At 41.4% G+C, this 18,811-nt stretch overlaps 1 protein-coding gene across 4 annotated transcripts in view; it reads left to right on the top strand.

Annotated features, from left to right (window-relative positions):
* Nucleotides 1-18,811, top strand: part of SIPA1L1 (signal-induced proliferation-associated 1 like 1) — a 211,149-nt gene that overhangs the window by 134,913 nt on the left and 57,425 nt on the right. For all 4 annotated transcript variants that reach the window (XM_011983133.1, XM_011983132.1, XM_011983134.1 and 1 more), the window contains 3 exons: nucleotides 7,149-7,722; nucleotides 8,369-8,643; nucleotides 17,376-17,645. In XM_011983133.1, coding sequence (XP_011838523.1) covers nucleotides 7,149-7,722; nucleotides 8,369-8,643; nucleotides 17,376-17,645 — 1,119 coding nt within the window. The remainder of the gene's footprint in view (nucleotides 1-7,148; nucleotides 7,723-8,368; nucleotides 8,644-17,375; nucleotides 17,646-18,811) is intronic.

Genomic DNA, 18,811 nt, shown 5'->3' with positions numbered 1-18,811 from the left:
AGCCGAGATTGCGCCACTGCACTCCAGCCTGGGTGACAGAGCGAGACTCCGTCTCAAAAAAAAAAAAAATTTTATCCTTAAGTGATATAGCTAGAGTAACTCAAATGCTTTTAAAACATTTTTTTATTTTTGTGGGTACATAGTAGGTGTATATATTTTTGGGTTACATGAGATATTTTTATATGGGCGTGGAATGCATAATAATCACACCAGGGTAAATGGGGTGTCCATCACCCTAAGCATTTATCCTTTGTGTTACAAGCAATCCAGTTATACTCTTTTAGTTATTTTTAAATGTGCGATTAAATTATTTTTAACTATAGTCACCCTGTTGTGCTAGCAAATACTAGGTCATGTTCATTCTTTCTAACTATTTTTTGAACCGCAAGTGCTTTTTAGCATTTAAAACCTCTCGGTCCCAACTTTCTCCACCATGAACACACATATTTATTTACTTACACCTACCTGGTATCTGAACTGCGGAAAGGGGAAAAGTTTCCTTGAAAGAGTGTTCTGCAGTAATAGTGCAGAGAGGTGTGGGGTCATTACAGGCTGAAGTTATATGGGTATTTATGAGAAGATGGGATTTGATGTGTGTGTTAAAGCATAACTGGATGGAATTCAGCGGGAAAAAGAGAAACCATTCTAGGAGCGGTCAGTGGAAAGGACAGAAGCCTAGTGATGGGAAGGAGGATGGAAAGTACAATAAAAAGGCTACTAATGCAGGAAGGATGACCAGGCAGTGGAGGCCCCCAGAATGCTAGGCCATCAATTCAACACTACGTAAGTAGAATTCTAGGAAAAATTATCCAGTGTTACCATGCCAGGTAATTTGTACACAGAAAAATAAATTTGGAGACTGTCATTATCCATTTATTTTTCATTAGTTCTTTATCCAGCCTTTAGCATATATGTGCTAGACACTACTCTAGACCCTGGGATATAACAGGAGAACAAAGAGAGAAAAATCCCTATAGTGGATCTAGAGATGAGATCTCAAAATAATGTGGTATTATACTTCCATGGGACTAGAAAACTTATATAGGAGTAACTGACTAATTCAGACTAATTCTAGAGGCCAGTTAATGTGAGTCATCATGTAGCCAAGAACTCAGAAATCAGTCACTAAGTCTGCTTACTAAAGCTTATCCCATAACTGATAAGAGAGCCCTCCAGTCTCTACTGTTTTATTTGTATTGTTGCAGTGACCTTAATTGTCTGATCCCAGTTGATAGAGAAGATTAGAAGCAACAAAATAAAAAAGATGAAGGAGCTGTTAATAGCGAGTATATACTGGAAACAAATATTTGTTTATTGATAGAGGAGATGCTGAAAAACTGTTCACATTAAAGATACGAATTCAATAAGCATAGCAATCTGGGGTCGTTTGATTTTGAGGCAAACAACCAAATATATTAGTTCCTACTTATCTGTCGGGGATATATTCCAAGACCCCCAGAGGATGCCCGAAACCACGGATAGTGCCTAACCCTATATTTACTATGTTTTTTCCTATATGATAATGTTCACTTTATAAATTAGGCACAGTAATATATTAACAGTAATTAACAAAATATAGCAGTTATAACAATATACTTTAATACTAGTTATATGAATGTGGTCTCTCTCTCAAAATACTTTGTTGTACTATACCATGGCTAACTGAAACCACAAAAAGTGAAACCATAGATAAGGGGGACCTATTGTGTGCTTCAGTTACTCCTGAGGGCTTCACTGTGGAAACACAGTATAAAATAATACCATTTTTCAACAACTAATGACTTAATGGATTTAAGCATCGATCATCAAAGGATGCAAATACCATAAAAAGAGACAAATATGTGCCTCATAATGGAAGAATACAACCTCACCTATGCATTATTTTTGCCACCCCCTAAAAAAAATTAAATCTGAATCTGATCAAGCTGCCAGACAAGCCAATTTATAGGAAATACAAAAGACAGAGGAACATGTTTGTAGTTGACAAAATTCAGACCCTGAATAACTCGGCAGACAAAAAGCCCAATTTCTTCAACAAGTAAGTTGCAAGAAATAGTGACAAAGTGGAGGGGAATCTATAGAATAAAATATTTTTTAAAGCTAAATTAATTGCAATGTGTGGATCCTATTTGGATCCCAATTTAGACAAAAAGACTATAAAGAAAATCTTAGGACATCCTAAACAATTGTAAATTGGAACATTGACACTCTAGTTGATGAAATAAAATAGTTGTTATTCATTTTAAAACTAGAATAGTAATAAGTAGTCATAACAGTGACCCTGATTCTTCAAAGCAAATGTTAAATTGTGGTCAGAGGTATGTTTAGGAAGGTAGAAATATATGTTACTCCTCTCAGAGAGGTTTCCATACCTGGTAATTGAAATGTAATAACTGTGGAAAGGAATGAGTATGATATAGTACAAAAAGCACTTGGAATTAGACCAAATTGTTAAACAGTGCATTGGGAAGTTGCTTGACCTCCACTTAAAATCCTATAAGTAAAATGTCTAGCATAGGCAGAGAGGAAATGTGATGCATGCCCATTAAATGTCTGTGTTCATCCTCTTTCCTCTCTTTAAAAAAAAACATGGATTTGCAAGCTTCAGCTGAGAAGAAGAAAAACCCAAGTAGGTCAAGTGATAGAAATTTCTTTAAGGAGGTCTATTTCAAGCCTCAATTAATCAGCATCCCTATTGTCCACTGCAGCTGACCTTTCTAAAACAATAATCTGATTATGTCATTCATTGTGCTTAAAAGCATTTAGAGAAAAGTTCAGACTTGCAGGCATAGCTTACTGCATGGGGGCGTCAGGTCTGGCCTCCTGTCTCTCAGTCTCATCTACCAGTCTGCACCCCATGCCTACCTCACTCCTTTGGAGCTACTGACCACTCCCCAGAACAGCGTGCTCTGCCCCTCTGCTCTGTACATGCTGTTCCTCTCACACACTCCCCTTTCCCTGCTTCATCTGATGAATTCCTGCTTTTCTTTTTTCTGAGAAGGCTCCCTGGACCTCCCAGGACTAAAATGCCTTTCCTAAGTGCTACCCATAGCACCCTGTACTAGACTCAAATCACTGGCTGTGGCTCCCACCAGACTTTGAGTTTCTGGAGGGCTGAGCCCAGGACATCCTCAGCCTTGATCCTCAGCTTGAGCAAAGTGACTAGCACATAGTAGGTACTCAGTGACTGGTGGATCAATACTGTTAGAAATCAAGAGAATGATTGGCACATATTTGATCTTTCCTGTCCTTTGCCCAGATCTGCTTTCTTGGAAGCTGCCCTGGCCAGTAATCTGATCCAGGCTCCAAGAAGAGGAAACTTCCCTCTCTCATTTGATGTTTTCTGTGTCACTTTCCTTTTAAATTTTGGGCTGGGAATTGTTGATTATTGTCGTTTTTCCATTCTGCTTTCAGAGTTCAAATATCTTATATTTCTCAATTTTTATCCACTAAACTTCTGTTCAGACATCTTTGAAACAGGCTGGGTGTGGTGGCTCACGCCTGTAATCCTAGCACTTTGGGAGGCTGAGGCAGGCAGATCACGAGGTCAGGAGATTGAGACCATCCTGGCTAACACAGTGAAACCCTGTCTCTACTAAAAATACAAAAAATTAGCCAGGTGATGTGGCGGGTGCCTGTAGTCCCAGCTACTGGGGAAGCTGAGGCAGGAGAATTGGTTGAACCCGGGAGGCAGAGGTTTCAGTGAGCCAAGATCGCGCCACTGCACTCCAGCCTGGATAACAGAGTGAGACTCCATCTCAAAAAAAAAAAAAGAAGAAGTAGTAGTAGTCTTCGGAACATTTTCATGTGTCAGCTTGAAGTTGGCTTTGGGTGTCAAGACTTGTTACTTCATCCAAGCTCTTTGATGCCAACCAGTGTTACATGGCCTATATCAACTAGAAATAGCCTCATCATCTCTTTGGCCATGTAACTCATGTGGATGGTCCCTTTTAGCAGGCACCTCAGGAGTAGAAGGTTTCAAAGCACTTCCTCAGAGGGAGTAAATGTGGGCTTGTCGTGGAGCACTCTCTTGGCTGTCCAGAAGCTTACATTCCAATCCTGGCTTTCTCTAACAAATCTGGGCAAATCCTTTTACTTCTCTGTATCTGTTTCCTGGAGAAGTGAAGAATTTGTACCAGCTGCTCAACCGGAGGTTCAGGAAGATGTCAAACCACAGAATACAAACAAGACACCTTCCTGGTTGCTCAATGTACCCAAAGATTTTGGAGTGAGAAGATATTTTTATATGAAAATGAACACAAATGTTTTTCAGTAGAATGTAAAATCAAGGTGAATTTTCAAATGAAACCCAAGATTTTATTGAAAGAATTTGAGGAACATTGAGTTCTCTAAGTTCCCTTCCTGTGATAACTTTGCATCACTGTTTTAGCCTCTAGCTCTGTCTGTCTGTCATCTAGATAACCCTTTTGAGTAGAACATTCCAGTCCTCAACAATGCTGGATAAATAAAGCATGGCTATGATTTTAAAGCATGTATTATTTCCAAGAAGACGCAGAATTGCCAGCTAGGCTAACATAAGTACAGCCAAGCAGAGGCCCTTTGGAATCTACCTTTAAAAATACCAAGAACCATTTATATTAATATATCTTAAGTAACTACATACAGCAAACTGAGATTCTAGAAAGGTTTTTTCCTTACAGAGGTAAAATATTCTGTTTAGCTTAAACCAGGCCTTATTATCAAGAGTTCAGAATTTGTGGCATCTAAATTAATGAGCTTTTAACCATGTAGAAATACTGCCAGTTTGATTTATCCAAAACAAAATCACTTACTTGAAAAGAGCACTCCAGAGTATCATCTTCCTCATCTTCTGTAAGGTTTCTATTTCTGACTATGCGAAACTGATTTCACTGCCTGTATCATTTACCTCCCTACCACAGTGAATCACTGAAAATTATATGTTAAGGATTCAGTTCTTTTCCTCACAGTTCATTATAGCTGTTTCTAATTATTGGTAGGTTTTCACTGTATGTTTGTCTAAAGTTCTATCAATTAATAAATGGATCTGCGGAAAGCCAGTTAGTTTAAGGGGCAAGTAGATGGAGGGTGCTTAAAATCACACCCCCTGCTAAGCATTTTGCTCTCCTTATTTAAAATAAAATCACAGGTATTTTCTGAGAAAGAATAGCAATTTGAGTGAAATTAGCAGATGAGAAATTGCCAATTTTAAAATGAAAGATATTAAATATTTCTAGATTCTTACAGGATTCCACTTAGAAAAATCTAGCAAACCTGAATTTCAGCATATTTTGCTTGACTTTAAGAGAAAATAACACGATCAAATTAAAATTATACAGCTGTCAGCGTTCAAGTCAGGCAGTTCACAATAGACAAGAAAAATTGCCTTCCTAACACATATTGGTATAATTAAGCCATATGGAAGTCTCTGAATTCTCTCCTCCGGTTAGAAAATGGAGTGTTGGTTGCCACTGTTCTTTGTCATGAAGTGAACTAGGTAGTCTTTTAAAAATACACTTGTGAAACCAACAAATAGGCCATCCCATGGCATCTTCTGAGTGTTTCGCTTTTCCATTCCACCAGAAATATAATTTGCATCCTGAAGTTGCTGATTTTTATTTTTCTTATTTTCACAAGAAATAGCTATTTATTGAAAAACAAAGCTGAATATCTTAAAGCAAACCCTTCTTAAAGAAAAAGTCAAACAGAGCTCTTCAATTTTATTTGAAAGATGCATTCTCTGATTATGCCGTTTCTATTCTAAGAGTTCAGAAGAAACAGTTTTTTTTAATAGTTTCCCTAATACTAAGTATAATTGCATAATTTGCCCACTTTTAATTTGGAAAGAGGGATCTTTGTTGTTTTAGAATCATTTCCAGCCATGTCAAACTTTACTAAAATCTTGGGACATGATATAAAACACTCAACCTCGGTAGGTTTTTTTTTTTTTTTTTTTTTTTTTTTTTGAGACGGAGTCTCGCTCTGCCGCCCAGGCTGGAGTGCAGTGGCCGGATCTCAGCTCACTGCAAGCTCCGCCTCCAGGGTTCACGCCATTCTCCTGCCTCAGCCTCCCGAGTAGCTGGGACTACAGGCGCCCGGGCAAGTTTTTTGTATTTTTTGGTAGAGACGGAGTTTCACCGTGTTCGCCACGATGGTCTTGATTTCCTGACCTCGTGATCCGCCCATCTTGGCCTCCCAAAGTGCTGGGATTACAGGCTTGAGCCACCGCACCCGGCCAACCTCTGTATTTCTATATTAACAACTTCCTTTTTTGTTTTAGGATAAACTTACTTTTTTTCCTTTTGAGGTTCAAAATAATAGGTTATTACAGATGTTCATATGATCCTTTTCTTAGGCCCAATTTTAGGAATATATATTCAAAAGAAATAACTGGAACAGCCTTTCTTATATCGATCTTGCTTAAAGGAACGGGAGAAGGAAAACATTTTTCTTGCAAATAGATTGTCAGAATAAAATACCAAAAGGACCAAGCAATAGCTCAGTTTAAAAATATTATTTTAAAGCATTGTTGCTGTTACATAAAGATTATTCTCATACTATTACTCAGATTCCAATTTTCATTTTAAAATTATGCTTTTAATCTGGTTGCATAATGCCTCACTCTTAGGCCAACAAATACTAGTTAAGTTTTATTAAAATTTAATTCATTTCTTTTGTGGCATGCATCTTCTGATATTTTTAATATAAGCTATCTGCTTATAGGCATCATATCTAGAATGGAGAACACATTTGTGTTCTCACAGAATGGATGCTTGTTCTAAAAGATGATGTGGTTACAGTAACCTCCCTTGAAAACAATTAGTAGGTATGTAAAATGTCTTATGCAGAATATTACAGTAAGCCTATTTTTTTTTCATGGAGTTGCGGTCAGTTTCCTGTCTGTCAAAAAAAAGTTAATAGTGTTAGCTTTTGGGATTTTGGGAGGTTTGTTTTTGACCTAGAAAAAAAATTTATGTTGTGTAAATCCTAAATGTGGTTGAATGAAAAACTATGCTCATATTAAGCAGAAATGTGTGTTGTTTCTCATGGAAAAATAAGCAGCTATTTTGCATCTGAGGTATGTCTTTGTCTTTGAGAAAGTATATTTTATTCTGATGTTGTGAGACTGAGAAATACTAACGTGGCTCTCTTTGATCTTTGTCTCTCAGTGTGGCTGTTACCAGGTCCAGAGATGTGCCTTCCTTTGGACCTCCCATTCCTAAAGGGGTCACTTTCCCTAAGTCAAATGTGTTCAGGGACTTCCTTTTGGCGAAAGTGATTAATGCAGAAAATGCTGCTCATAAATCGGAGAAGTTCCGGGCCATGGCAACTCGGACCCGCCAGGAATACCTGAAAGATCTGGCAGAAAAGAATGTCACCAACACCCCTATCGACCCTTCTGGCAAGTTTCCATTCATCTCTCTGGCTTCCAAGAAGAAGGAAAAGTCTAAGCCATATCCAGGAGCCGAGCTCAGCAGCATGGGGGCCATTGTGTGGGCAGTCCGGGCTGAAGACTACAACAAGGCCATGGAGCTAGACTGCCTTTTAGGGATCTCCAATGAGTTCATTGTGCTCATTGAACAGGAAACAAAGAGCGTGGTCTTCAATTGTTCCTGTAGAGATGTGATAGGGTGGACTTCAACTGACACCAGCCTCAAAATCTTCTATGAACGAGGAGAATGTGTTTCAGTGGGGAGTTTTATTAACAACGAGGAGATCAAAGAAATTGTCAAAAGGTTGCAGGTGAGTCTTTTCTTCTACTTCCTTATATGCAGTTTCTCTTTCATAAAGCTTTCAATACAGACTAGAGCCAAGTTACTGAACCTTGCACTCTGTTATTAGCTTCTCTGAAAACTCCCTTGATGTGTGAAGCAAACAGAGTTTATCTCATACTTGTGTTTTACGTGGATGTTTTGGAAAAGTAGAACAAGTTGGGGAAGACACATTTACTCTGTGTGTGTGTGTGTGTGTGTGTGTGTGTGTGTGTGTGTGTATTCAAACCCCATTTACATGTGACCTGTTCCCTGGTGCTACAGCCCAGTCATCTGGTGGTGGTGCTGAAAAGAATGTTTGAGTATCTGCTGCCTTGAATTTTACAAAGGCCAAGTGAGTAGCAGTATATGGTTTCTATTTACTGCCAGCTCCCTGTAGGTTTCTGGTAGAGGTTTCCTTGTAACTTCAGGGAAGCCGTTTAGCTTTTTGGATGCAACAAGTATATTCCTTTTGGCCTAATGAATAGGAGACTAGTGAAGAAGAAATAACCAGACTGCTCTTCAGCTGGCAATAAGATATTCAGAACTAACTCTGCTTGCAATGTTTTTCCAGTTCCATGTCTACTACTTAATACCCTATTGCTTTAAACCACAGTATCTTTTATTTCCCTGTCTAGTTTGTTTCCAAAGGCTGTGAATCGGTGGAGATGACTCTGCGAAGAAATGGGCTAGGACAGCTTGGCTTCCATGTCAACTATGAGGGCATCGTGGCAGATGTGGAGCCCTACGGTTATGCCTGGCAGGCAGGGCTGAGGCAGGGCAGTCGCCTGGTGGAGATCTGCAAGGTGGCGGTTGCCACTCTGAGCCATGAGCAGATGATCGACCTCCTGAGAACATCTGTCACGGTGAAAGTTGTCATCATTCCCCCCCATGATGACTGCACCCCGCGGAGGTAGGTCTGAGGAGGCAGCTGTGGGCCTGAGACTCCAGTACAGCGTTTGCGTACCATGTAGAACATCTCTTAGCAGGTAGTGGAGTAGGGTGTTGCGAAGAACAATAGATTACATGTGATGCTGAATGTTTCATCCATGGAGTCTGACTCAGGACGAAACTCCCTTTCAGTGTGTGGCAACAGCAGCTGGAAAGAGTGACTAAATGGAATTTATAAATCCATCTCTGGATTTATAAGGTTGCCATTACAGATAGAGAAGTCAGGTAATATATATCTTAAGAATCTTCCACTAGGAGCTGAGAAACATTGAACACTTAGCATTAAAAGACACTCAGCATCTCAAATTGTCATAATGTTTTTCTTTTATGTTCCATGATGCTCTTATTCTCTTCTCTCTCTCAATTGCTGCCCCAAACTCAGCAATTGTTTGGACCTTTGCTGTCTCAGTCTGGCAGCCGCTTTGCCTATCTGTGTCTGCATGTGCTAGGGTTTGGCTTCAGGTGAGCTGCCCCTGCTCATGGTGCTTTGGCATTTTGGTTCTTAGTCTTTTCAGAAGGGAAAACCTAGGAGCTCCTTGCCCCACCCAACCCCCCACAGCTCCTGCCAAGCCAGCAGCACTGTTGAAAATTTAATTTCTGTGTCTCTGGGGAGGTTTCCTGCGGGAAGAAATGTAATCAACTGTTTATTTTCTCCTTTGGACACGCACATGCTATTTTTGCTAGTTTTTAAAATCTTTTTATTTTATGCCATTATTTTCTAAGAATTTCTCTTAGGCTTTGGCAATTGATTCTTGAGCTTTCTAAAGCCAGGACAGTGTTCTGTGTCCTATTTTGGTACTAAGATGACCAGCCCTACACCTGAGCTCTCATGGATTTGTGAATATCCGATGGTAGAAAGTTAATGGTTATGATAGGCTATTTGTGTCTTTTAAAAAGTAAAGAGCAGCAAATATGTATGTGTGTGTGTGCGTGTGTGTGTTTTATGTACTTTGCTCAGTATAGTATTTCCTAATACTGCTTACCTCCTAGATGGCCTAGGGATTATGTATATATGTCAAAATGTAGAACAATTCATTTGTCTGATAGTTTGAAGAACTGCCTTTTGGATGACTGCATTTCCCTGGAAATCAAAATATGAACTTGTAATTTCACCTGTTTTGGAGAGGGGTAAATATTCAGAAACTGCCCTACCCACATACCCTGCCTTAGTTAACCAGGTCTAATGAACCTTATTAGCCTTTTGTGGTTTCCCCAAGCATGCCATCATTAAATGTTAAGTAATGTGCTGAACTGTGATTTAAAGAATGATGTGAGGTGGCTCAGAAAGGCAGTGGGGTTCTTGCTTACGACAGTCTCCAGCCTTGCTGCACTCCTTGTCTCTTTCTCTGCTGTCTGTCCTTCAAATTGTCTACTTTATTGCTTCTGAACAGACAGTTATAAACGGGAGAAGGTAACCGAGCTTTGTAAATTGTCAACCTTAATTACCGACCGTAAAGAGTTACAGATGTTAGTCTAAGAACTGTCTACTGAAATATGGAGCCCTTGACCTTATGACGCCATCTTGCCCGCTCAGAAGCCTTTCCCTAGTATCTAGGCTTCCAGGTTTATATGTGGGAAAGGAGAGGGAAGTGGGTTTGTGTGATTGTGGGTGGGATGAGACAACGGTACACATATCGAAATTGTAAATAGCTATTACTAGAAAGATAGATAAGAGGCCTGGACCTGGATAGATGGAGCCATGATAGGAGGTGTACTAGACTAGATATATTGTGGTGTGTCAGTGAAAATAACTAATGTACTCAGTTTTTTACTTTAATATGCCAGGCCCTGGAAAAAGCACTTTTTAATGGATTAGCCCATTTAATTCTTATAACAACCCTCTCTTGTAATAGTGTTAGTAGCATCCCTGTTTTAAAAGTAACCGAGACTCAAAGGTTAGTAACTTGCTAAGCTCATCTGGCAAATTTAGGTCTAATGTCAGAGTCCAGGCTCTGAACTGCCACGTTGTGTGCTTAGAGCGCAGATTCTTTCCTTATACACCAGAATCAGCAGTGATGTGCTGGTAAGTTGGCTTTCTGCTGGGGGGAAGGAAACTTTATTTGTAATATTTGCTGATTTCTGTGGTACAGATACTCCCACTGTAGCTGGTTCCAAGCTACCGATGTGATGTCACTGCAAGCAGCATTGGGGTAGATGGGATGATTACCAGCTCCAGCACACCAGGGAGTGAATGAGCTGTCACACTGTTGTGATGCTCTCAGGCCTTCCCGGAGGAGCTAGTGGAGCTGCTGGTGACATGTCGTTTGGGTGCCAGGAGGGGAGGCTGGGGAAAGGATTAGTGCACTGCACAGCCCCAACAGCCGGGAGGGGGACATGGGGCCCCTTTCACTACAGTTCCCATCTCAAAAGCCATACAGTTTCCATCTGAAAAGTCAGACCTGGGCAGGGCAGGTGGGAAATGCCTCGATGCCTTTGGAGGGCTGAAAGCCTGCTCCTTTCTCCTTCCTTTAGAAATAACTTCAAAGGGAACAGTTGAAGCATTAACACCTTGTTACAGTTTTCAACAAAATAGAATAATGCTCTTGTGTCATTTTTTTCTTCTCCTCCGCACTTCACACTCCCACTGTTGTTTTTCTAGCGACTAATTACTCTGTTCTTTGAATAGTCATTCTCTTCTTTGTCAGCTGAAACTTTACCACCAGTCACTGCAGCTGCAGTGAGAGGCAGGACAGGCCTCCTTGAGGCAAGCTGCTCCTCTGCCCCTCAGCCTGGTGGTTCTTAGGGTCGCCAGGACCCCGAGAGGGACACAGGTGAGGGGATGGGGGAGGTGGTGACTGTATGTAATACAAACACCCCCAAGATCTAATACAAACACAAATGGATTTGTGTATTCACATGGGAGAGTCATTCATTTTGAAAATGCAGCTTTTAAAATATATGTAATAGTTCAATAACAAAAAAGTGTTACTTAAATAACATGTAAAAGCCTGTAATCCCAACAGTTTGGGAGGCCGAGGCTGGTGAATCATTTGAGGTCAGGAGTTTGAGACCAGCCTGACCAACATGGTGAAACCCCTTCTCTACTAAAAATACAAAAAAAAATTAGCTGGGTGTGATGGCGCATGCCTGTAATCTCAGCTACTTGGGGGGCTGAAGTAGGAGAATCACTTGACCCAGGAGGCAGAGGTTGCAGTGAACTGAGATCGCACCATTGCACTCCAGCCTGGGTTACAGAGGGAGACTCCATCTCAAAAAAATAAAAATAAATAAATAAATAACATGGAAAACAAGGGTCTCTTCCCTGTTCTTAGAAAATATGCCCTTTATGAATCGTTTCCAAACTACAACTTTTTTAAGAGAAGAAGGAACAGGGAGAGTATAGCAAACTTTCTGAGCCCCTACTAGGTGCCAGGCATTTTCTTTTTTAATTCTCATGGCAGTGAAATGGGAAAAGTTCCCTTGTCCCCCTCGCAGGGTGCGTGATGAGGGTGTAGTTCACTTCTTCAGTGCCCCACGGCTCGAACTTCTAGGGGAGCATACAGGTGGGCAGGCTGTGGGACTCTGACCCCACGGCAGTACTAGGGGTGAATGTTTATAGCTCCTGAAGCCCCAGGGGGCGTGTGTTACAGGGTGCTCTTTTAGTTTTGCTCTTTTAATTTTGCTGTCTGTAGGTGGCTTGTATTAACCAGTTCAATTAGACCCCTGCCTTATCACAAGGACAGAGGGTTTTCTGTATCCCAAGGTTTTTGCCTTGGTGTACCAGAAGAATCAGATGACTTGTGGACTTGGAGAATGAGTGTAAGGTTGTATTGACTGAAAGTAGCTCTCAGCAGATGGGAGGCCAGAAGGGAGATAGTTTTTCTGTGGAGTTAGGCCACTTGGTGACCTGGGCTCTCCTCTGACTGCCCCAGCCAAACTCTGTGTGGTTCTGCCGGTTGGTGGCCTGCCAGCATGCAGGTGCCTGTTGGTTCATTCCTCTTGACGTCCAGCCACCTGTGTATTCCTCCACCTGTGTGTTCCTCCACCTGTGTGTTCCTCCACAGATGTGCTGCTCTCAACGTCCAGCCACTTCTGTCCCTGCCTTGCTGGGGTCTGGGGTCTTTATAGCCACAGGATGGGGGTGCGTCATGGGCCAGGGGTGGTCTTGGGAAATGCAACATCTGGGCATGAAGGCAGGAGTTCCTATCCTCAGCTAGATCCAGGGGAGGGGGTGGAGCCCTAGCCGGGGACCACGCCTTCCTGTACCCAGCACTTCCCTTTTTTGCTTCCATATCATTTAAAGGGACCATGCTGTTCCCTTCCCAGTACTTCTGTATCAGCAGCTTCATTTTTATTAAAACAATGATGAGAGTGAGGCTGGGAGAAGTTCAGTTGCTTCCCAAAGAGTGAATGGAACCAACTGGCATGACAGCCCGATGGACAGAGTCCTGGTAGACTTCACTGGAAAACCTCCCTGGAGTGAGCAGGCCCCTTATGCAGGACTTGCCTGATTCTCATCCCCCAGCTGTCACCCCTCTGGAGTACATAGCCAGCGTCAATAGATTAGTGTCTGTGACCTCTGGGTCTTCAACATCATTCCCGTGACAAGGTGAAAAGTACGTGGATGAACAAACTAAATTGTGATGTTCTGGATGGTATTGCATGGAGTGGTCAACCCTTTATTCTGTTGAGGAACACTAGCCTGTAGTTCTTAAAGAAAGCAGTTAAGGGCCATTCAAAATGACAAGCTAAAAACAAACAGGCTACATAAGACCAAATTACCTCTTAAATAAGAACAGGTCACAGCATTTTTTCATTTTAAAAATTCAGTATTTTAAAGTGCTAAAGCATACTGCTTTAGAGTGAAGAAGGCAATTACAAATCATCTGGTTCAGATCTCTCGTTTTTCAGGTGAGTTTTGATTCAAAGAGTTTATGTGTTTTTTCCAAGCCAGAGTCACATGGCTTAAAGGACCAAGCCATCCTCAAACATAAAACTTTTCTGACTTGTGAGTCCAGTGTTGTGATGTTCTGTTCAATTTCCTAGTCAACCATTTCTCTATATTCCATAGGGTCTTAAGGAAAAAGGAGAGAGTTATGAGAAATAAAGATTAAAAGAGAAAGAATACAAAGACTGAAAAACAGAATAAGGGGATGGAGTAGCTTTTCCATTAATTTAGGGTTTGGGCAGGTTACCTCTTATCACTTTTAGCGTTGACATTGTAATTCCTGCTGGCCATAGCCCTTTAATTGGGTTTTATAAAAGTTGTTGGATTTTCCTTGGAGAATTGGAATGGTTTAGTTAATGACTAAAATAAGACTAACCTACATAGTCTTACCTACATAGTACATATTAATTCTGTGGGTTCAAATCCTGGCTTTGCCACCTGCTGGCTGTGTAAACTTGGGCAAGTTAATCTCTCTAGGCCTCTATTTCCTCCTCTACAAAGGGGGGATAATAATAGCATCCACTTCATAGAGTTGCTGTAATATGGCTAAATTCATGCCTGGCCCAATTTAAGTTATAAGTATTATTAGAGTTACCATTCTTCAACACAGAATTTTACTTAGAATGATATAATAAAAATCCTTTTATGAAAGTTTATGCATAGCATTAAAAGTCAGTTTTTATCTGCATTCTTCAGTCTGTTGTATACTTCTTGATTCTACATATCATTCTTCTGTTTTGCAGAGATAAGTAAGAGACCAGGAAGCCAGTGATGGTTACCCTAGCCACGAAAGGCAATCAGAAATGGCGAGTAGCTGAAGTTTAGCTCTGCAGAACCTTCTGTGCTTATTCATTGTTTATGAATGAATATTCTGTCTGCTCAGACTTTATCATACTGTATTTGGCCAATGTGGGATATGAAGAAAGTTTCTAGTTATATGTTATGAGTGGTGGAAATAAAATATAGACTATGGGGAAGACAACATCTTTGGCCAGAGAGGCCTTCTAGCTAGTTTTCATACTAAATGTTAAGCAGTTTAAAACACTATTTCAAAGAGTGTTTGAAGAAGCCCAAAGATAAAGTAACTTGTCTGTTTGATATTCCTTTATTACTGTTATTGTGTCTGTTACCATTATCATTATTTGTTTTATTCTCTGCCTGATGCAAAATGGACTTAAAACAACCTATGAAAGTACTTGTGGGCTGGGCACAGTGGCTAATGCCTGGAATCCCAGTACTTTGGGAGGCCGAGACAGGTACATCACTTGAGCTCAGGAGTTTGAGACCAGTCTGGTCAACATGGAGAAACCCTGTCACTACAAAAAATACAAAAACTAGCTGAGCGTGGCAGTGCACACCTGTAGTCCCAGCTACTCAGGAGGCTGAGATTGGAGGATCACTTGAGCCCAGGAGGTTGAGACTGTGGTGAACCTTGTTCATGTCACAGCACTCCAGCCTAGGCAACACAGCAAGACCTTGTCTCAGAAAGAGAAAATAGTTGTACAGTATCAAAATAGAAGCTTAGCTAGGGAATTGGAGGTGGAAGAGGTAGTAGTGAAAGCAAAACATGGTCTAGGTAAAAATTTTTGGAAAGTTGGTGCCCAAAATACATAATAAAGTCTGTACGTTTGCTGGTTCCTAGCAGCCAACAGAAAGGGGCATAGATCATGATGCTCTTTGAGTTTACAAGTTAAAACAAGAACATTGCTGAGGAGAAGCAAAGCTAGTCCAGATTTTGAGCAGAAGTGAAATTTTTCCATGGATTATTATAAATTTTAATCAATATTACTTTGGTAAAGTGTAACATTTTTGCATTGTATTTACAGATCCAGAACATTAGATCTTTATAGTGTGCCTTATTTAGTCAGAAATGAAAGACTGTAGTCAGAAATGAAAGGCTGTAAACTATACCACTGTGTATTACCTCTATTAACAACCAAAAAAGGGTTGCAATGGCATATTTTTGTCATAAATACCAGAATCAAAGCTTAAAATTGTATCAGAGCCTAAAGTAGTATTCCTTACTATTAGAGAAAATGTTTTATTAGAGAAAAGGTTTTAATGACATAGCAGTCATTAACTACTAAAAGTAACGTCAAATGTGGCATAAAACAGTGTTCTACAGACTGCAGACCGTAACTCTCAAGTAGATCATCAAATCAGTTTAGGACGTTGCTTGCGCCCAGTGTATTTTTGGTTGAAGTGTATTCACTCAGAATATAGCAAAACGGAAGACCTGAGAGGAAGGATGCACATCTCTGTGTGTATGTGGTGGTGCTGTGTCCCAGTGTGAAATGTATTTCTTACTTAGGTTGTCATCCAGAAAGTTTAAAAGCCATTGCCATTAAAGCATAAAAGGGATACAGTGGAGCCTTGGGCAGAGGGTCAGATAAAGGTCACCCTTGGCTTTTGGGGCATTTGGGATACTGGTAAGGAAACCCCAAGAAGAAAGTTCTCGTTGGAGATGTGGGCTGTGACTGAGTCAGGTAAGGATGGCAGCAGGCACCATTGTTCCTTCTGAGCACATGCTCCAAAAGCGACACTTTCTAACAACAAAAATTCTACTGGAAGTGGGGGAGAGTATGCGTTATGGAATACACATTTGAAATGTCAGGAGTCAACCCTGAGATACGTAGACAAGGTCATGAAAGAGTGGCACCTTCCATTGTCCTTATTCTCTTGCCAGCTAATTATGTAAGCCCTTCTACTCTGCCCCCTGTCTCCATGTCTCACCTTCCCTCCCCACGCCTTCAGCCTCATCCACATCAAGACCAGGCCTTTGGCTGGACGCCCTTTGGGCCTGCGCTGTCCAAGACAGGAGGCATATGGCTACACAGCACTTGTGATGTCGCTGGTCCGAAGTGAAATGGGCTGAAAGCTGCTCGGACACCCTTTCAGAGCCCAGTTGCAATGTGTGGTGGCAGGAGTGTGAAGTTGCTCATACCCCCTTTCAGAGCCCGGTTGCAGTGTGTAGGGGCGGGTATGTGAAGCTGCTCATATACCCTTTCAGAGTCCGGTCACAATGTGCAGTGGTGGGTGTGTGAAGCTGCTCGTACCCCTTTTCGGAGCCCAGTTGTGATGTGCAGTGATGGGTGTGTGAAGCTGCTCGTACACCCTGTCAGAGCCCAGTCAATGATGTGCCATGATGGGTGTGTGAAGCTGCTTATGCACCCTTTTGGAGCCCAGTCATGATGTGCAGTGGCGGGTGTGTGAAACTGCTTATAGACCCTTTCAGAGCTCAATCACAGTATGCAGTGGCGGGTGTGGGAAGTTGCTTGTACACCCTTTTGGAACCCCAATCGCAGTGTACAGTGGCAGGTGTGTTAAGCTGCTCGTTCACCCTTTTGGAGCCTGGTCACAATGTGCCCTGGCGAGTATGTGAAGCTGCTCATACACGCTTTCCGAACCCAGTCACCATGTGCAGTGGTGGGTGTGTGAAGCCGCTTGCTTCCTTTGAGACTTTGTGCTCTCAGATATGCCCCTGTCATGCTGTCCTGGTGGCTTTTCCTCCTCAGGTCTCAGTAGTCCGGCCACCCCCAGGGTAACCATGGGTCCCATTGTTTTCTAAAGACTCCATATCTCACACTCAACAGTTGGGACTGAGTAAAGGAAAATACATTGTAATACTTCCTTGGGTTCTGGTTTTTGAAAAGAAAATAAGTATAGGGCCCAAAGATTGAAAGGTGGTTTGAAACAGTGGGTGAAATTGTGGATGCATTTTTAAGTGTTAATGAGAATCAATGTGGTTCCACCAACAAGAAAAAGCAGTATCCATTGTGTTTCTCCCTATGCCTTGCCCCTAATAGGAGTTGCTCTGAAACCTACCGCATGCCAGTGATGGAGTACAAAATGAATGAAGGTGTTTCATACGAATTCAAGTTTCCCTTCCGAAATAATAACAAATGGCAGAGGAACACCAGCAAGGGGCCTCATTCACCTCAAGTCCCGTCCCAGATGCAGAGTCCCATGACCTCGCGGCTGAATGCTGGAAAAGGAGATGGGAAGATGCCTCCTCCAGAAAGAGCTGCCAACATCCCTCGAAGCATCTCCAGTGACGGGCGCCCACTAGAGAGGCGGTAAGGGTGCCTTCAAAGGTTTGCTCTCTCTCTCTCTACCCCAAATGTAAGTAACACAGACCCATAAGCACTAGTTTTAGGCCTTCTCATATTTTACTAGAAACAAAGAATTAAACTGAGGTACATACTATAGTGGCTTTCAAAGCATGGTAGTGTTCTAAAGCCATAAGGATGAACAGAGATTGATTCTAGCAAAGCCTTCAGCTCTGCACAGTGGTATTTGTGCTTTGCTCTTTAATTTCTGTGTGATTATCAACAGACGTCGTTACTACATGCTTAGTGGCCCTGTGGATTAGAATTCAGCAGACCCTTTGAGGTGACAGTGACCATATGTCATCCTTGACAGTCTTCATCATTTTGGGACAAAACGATGATATAAGAGCAACAGAAGGCAGGTTTTTGTTTGACTATGTTTTTGTCACTTAATCAATAAAGGATTATGAGGAAGGAAGACTAGAATAACACAAACATATTTTTTACTACTCTGAAAATAGGACAGAATAGTGAGGAGAAGATGATACATGAAGATAAGTTAAAACACTTAGTCCTGAGTAAAATTAAGCCAGAAGGAGAGGGACTGAGGGATCCTAGAAAGTAAGAAACCAAAGGTTGTTGTTAAATTGAAAGCCATAGAGGGTTCCCTTCCAACAGGTAGTGGGTTAACTCTGCCTTTACAAGGATGCCCTAGCACTTTTGTCTGGAGTTAACAGTAAACTGCAGCACTTTGAACTAGAGTCCAGACCTAAAATTAAACTAGATTAAGTACTTTCAAAATGGGAATAGAAGTTAGCTATACAGATTTTAAGTAATTGCACTATAAATTTGGTTACCTCAAATCATGTACACTAAAGGAGGAGATAGTTTAATTGAATAATCTGCTAGTGGTCTGCTGGAAGTCATCAACTTCTTTTTTTTTTTTTTATTGAGACAGAGTCTCACTCTGTCACCCAGGCTGGAGTGCAGTGGCACGATCTTGGCTCACTTTAACCTCTGCCTTCCAGGTTCAAGCAAGTCTCCTATCTCAGCTTCCCAAGTAGCTGGGATTACAGTGTGAGCCACCACGCCTAGCCTAGAAGTCAGCTTCTTTCTGTCCATCCACTGTCCTTTCCCTATCTCTTCTGCTTGCCTTAATCACATCTCAGAATGTTTTTGTGAAAACCCTTAGA

This window comes from Mandrillus leucophaeus, unplaced genomic scaffold, assembly GCF_000951045.1.
Source record: "Mandrillus leucophaeus isolate KB7577 unplaced genomic scaffold, Mleu.le_1.0 Scaffold246, whole genome shotgun sequence".
Taxonomy (NCBI): domain Eukaryota; kingdom Metazoa; phylum Chordata; class Mammalia; order Primates; family Cercopithecidae; genus Mandrillus; species Mandrillus leucophaeus.
The sequence above is the reverse complement of the archived record's forward strand: the minus strand, read 5'-3'. Positions and strand labels throughout refer to the sequence as shown.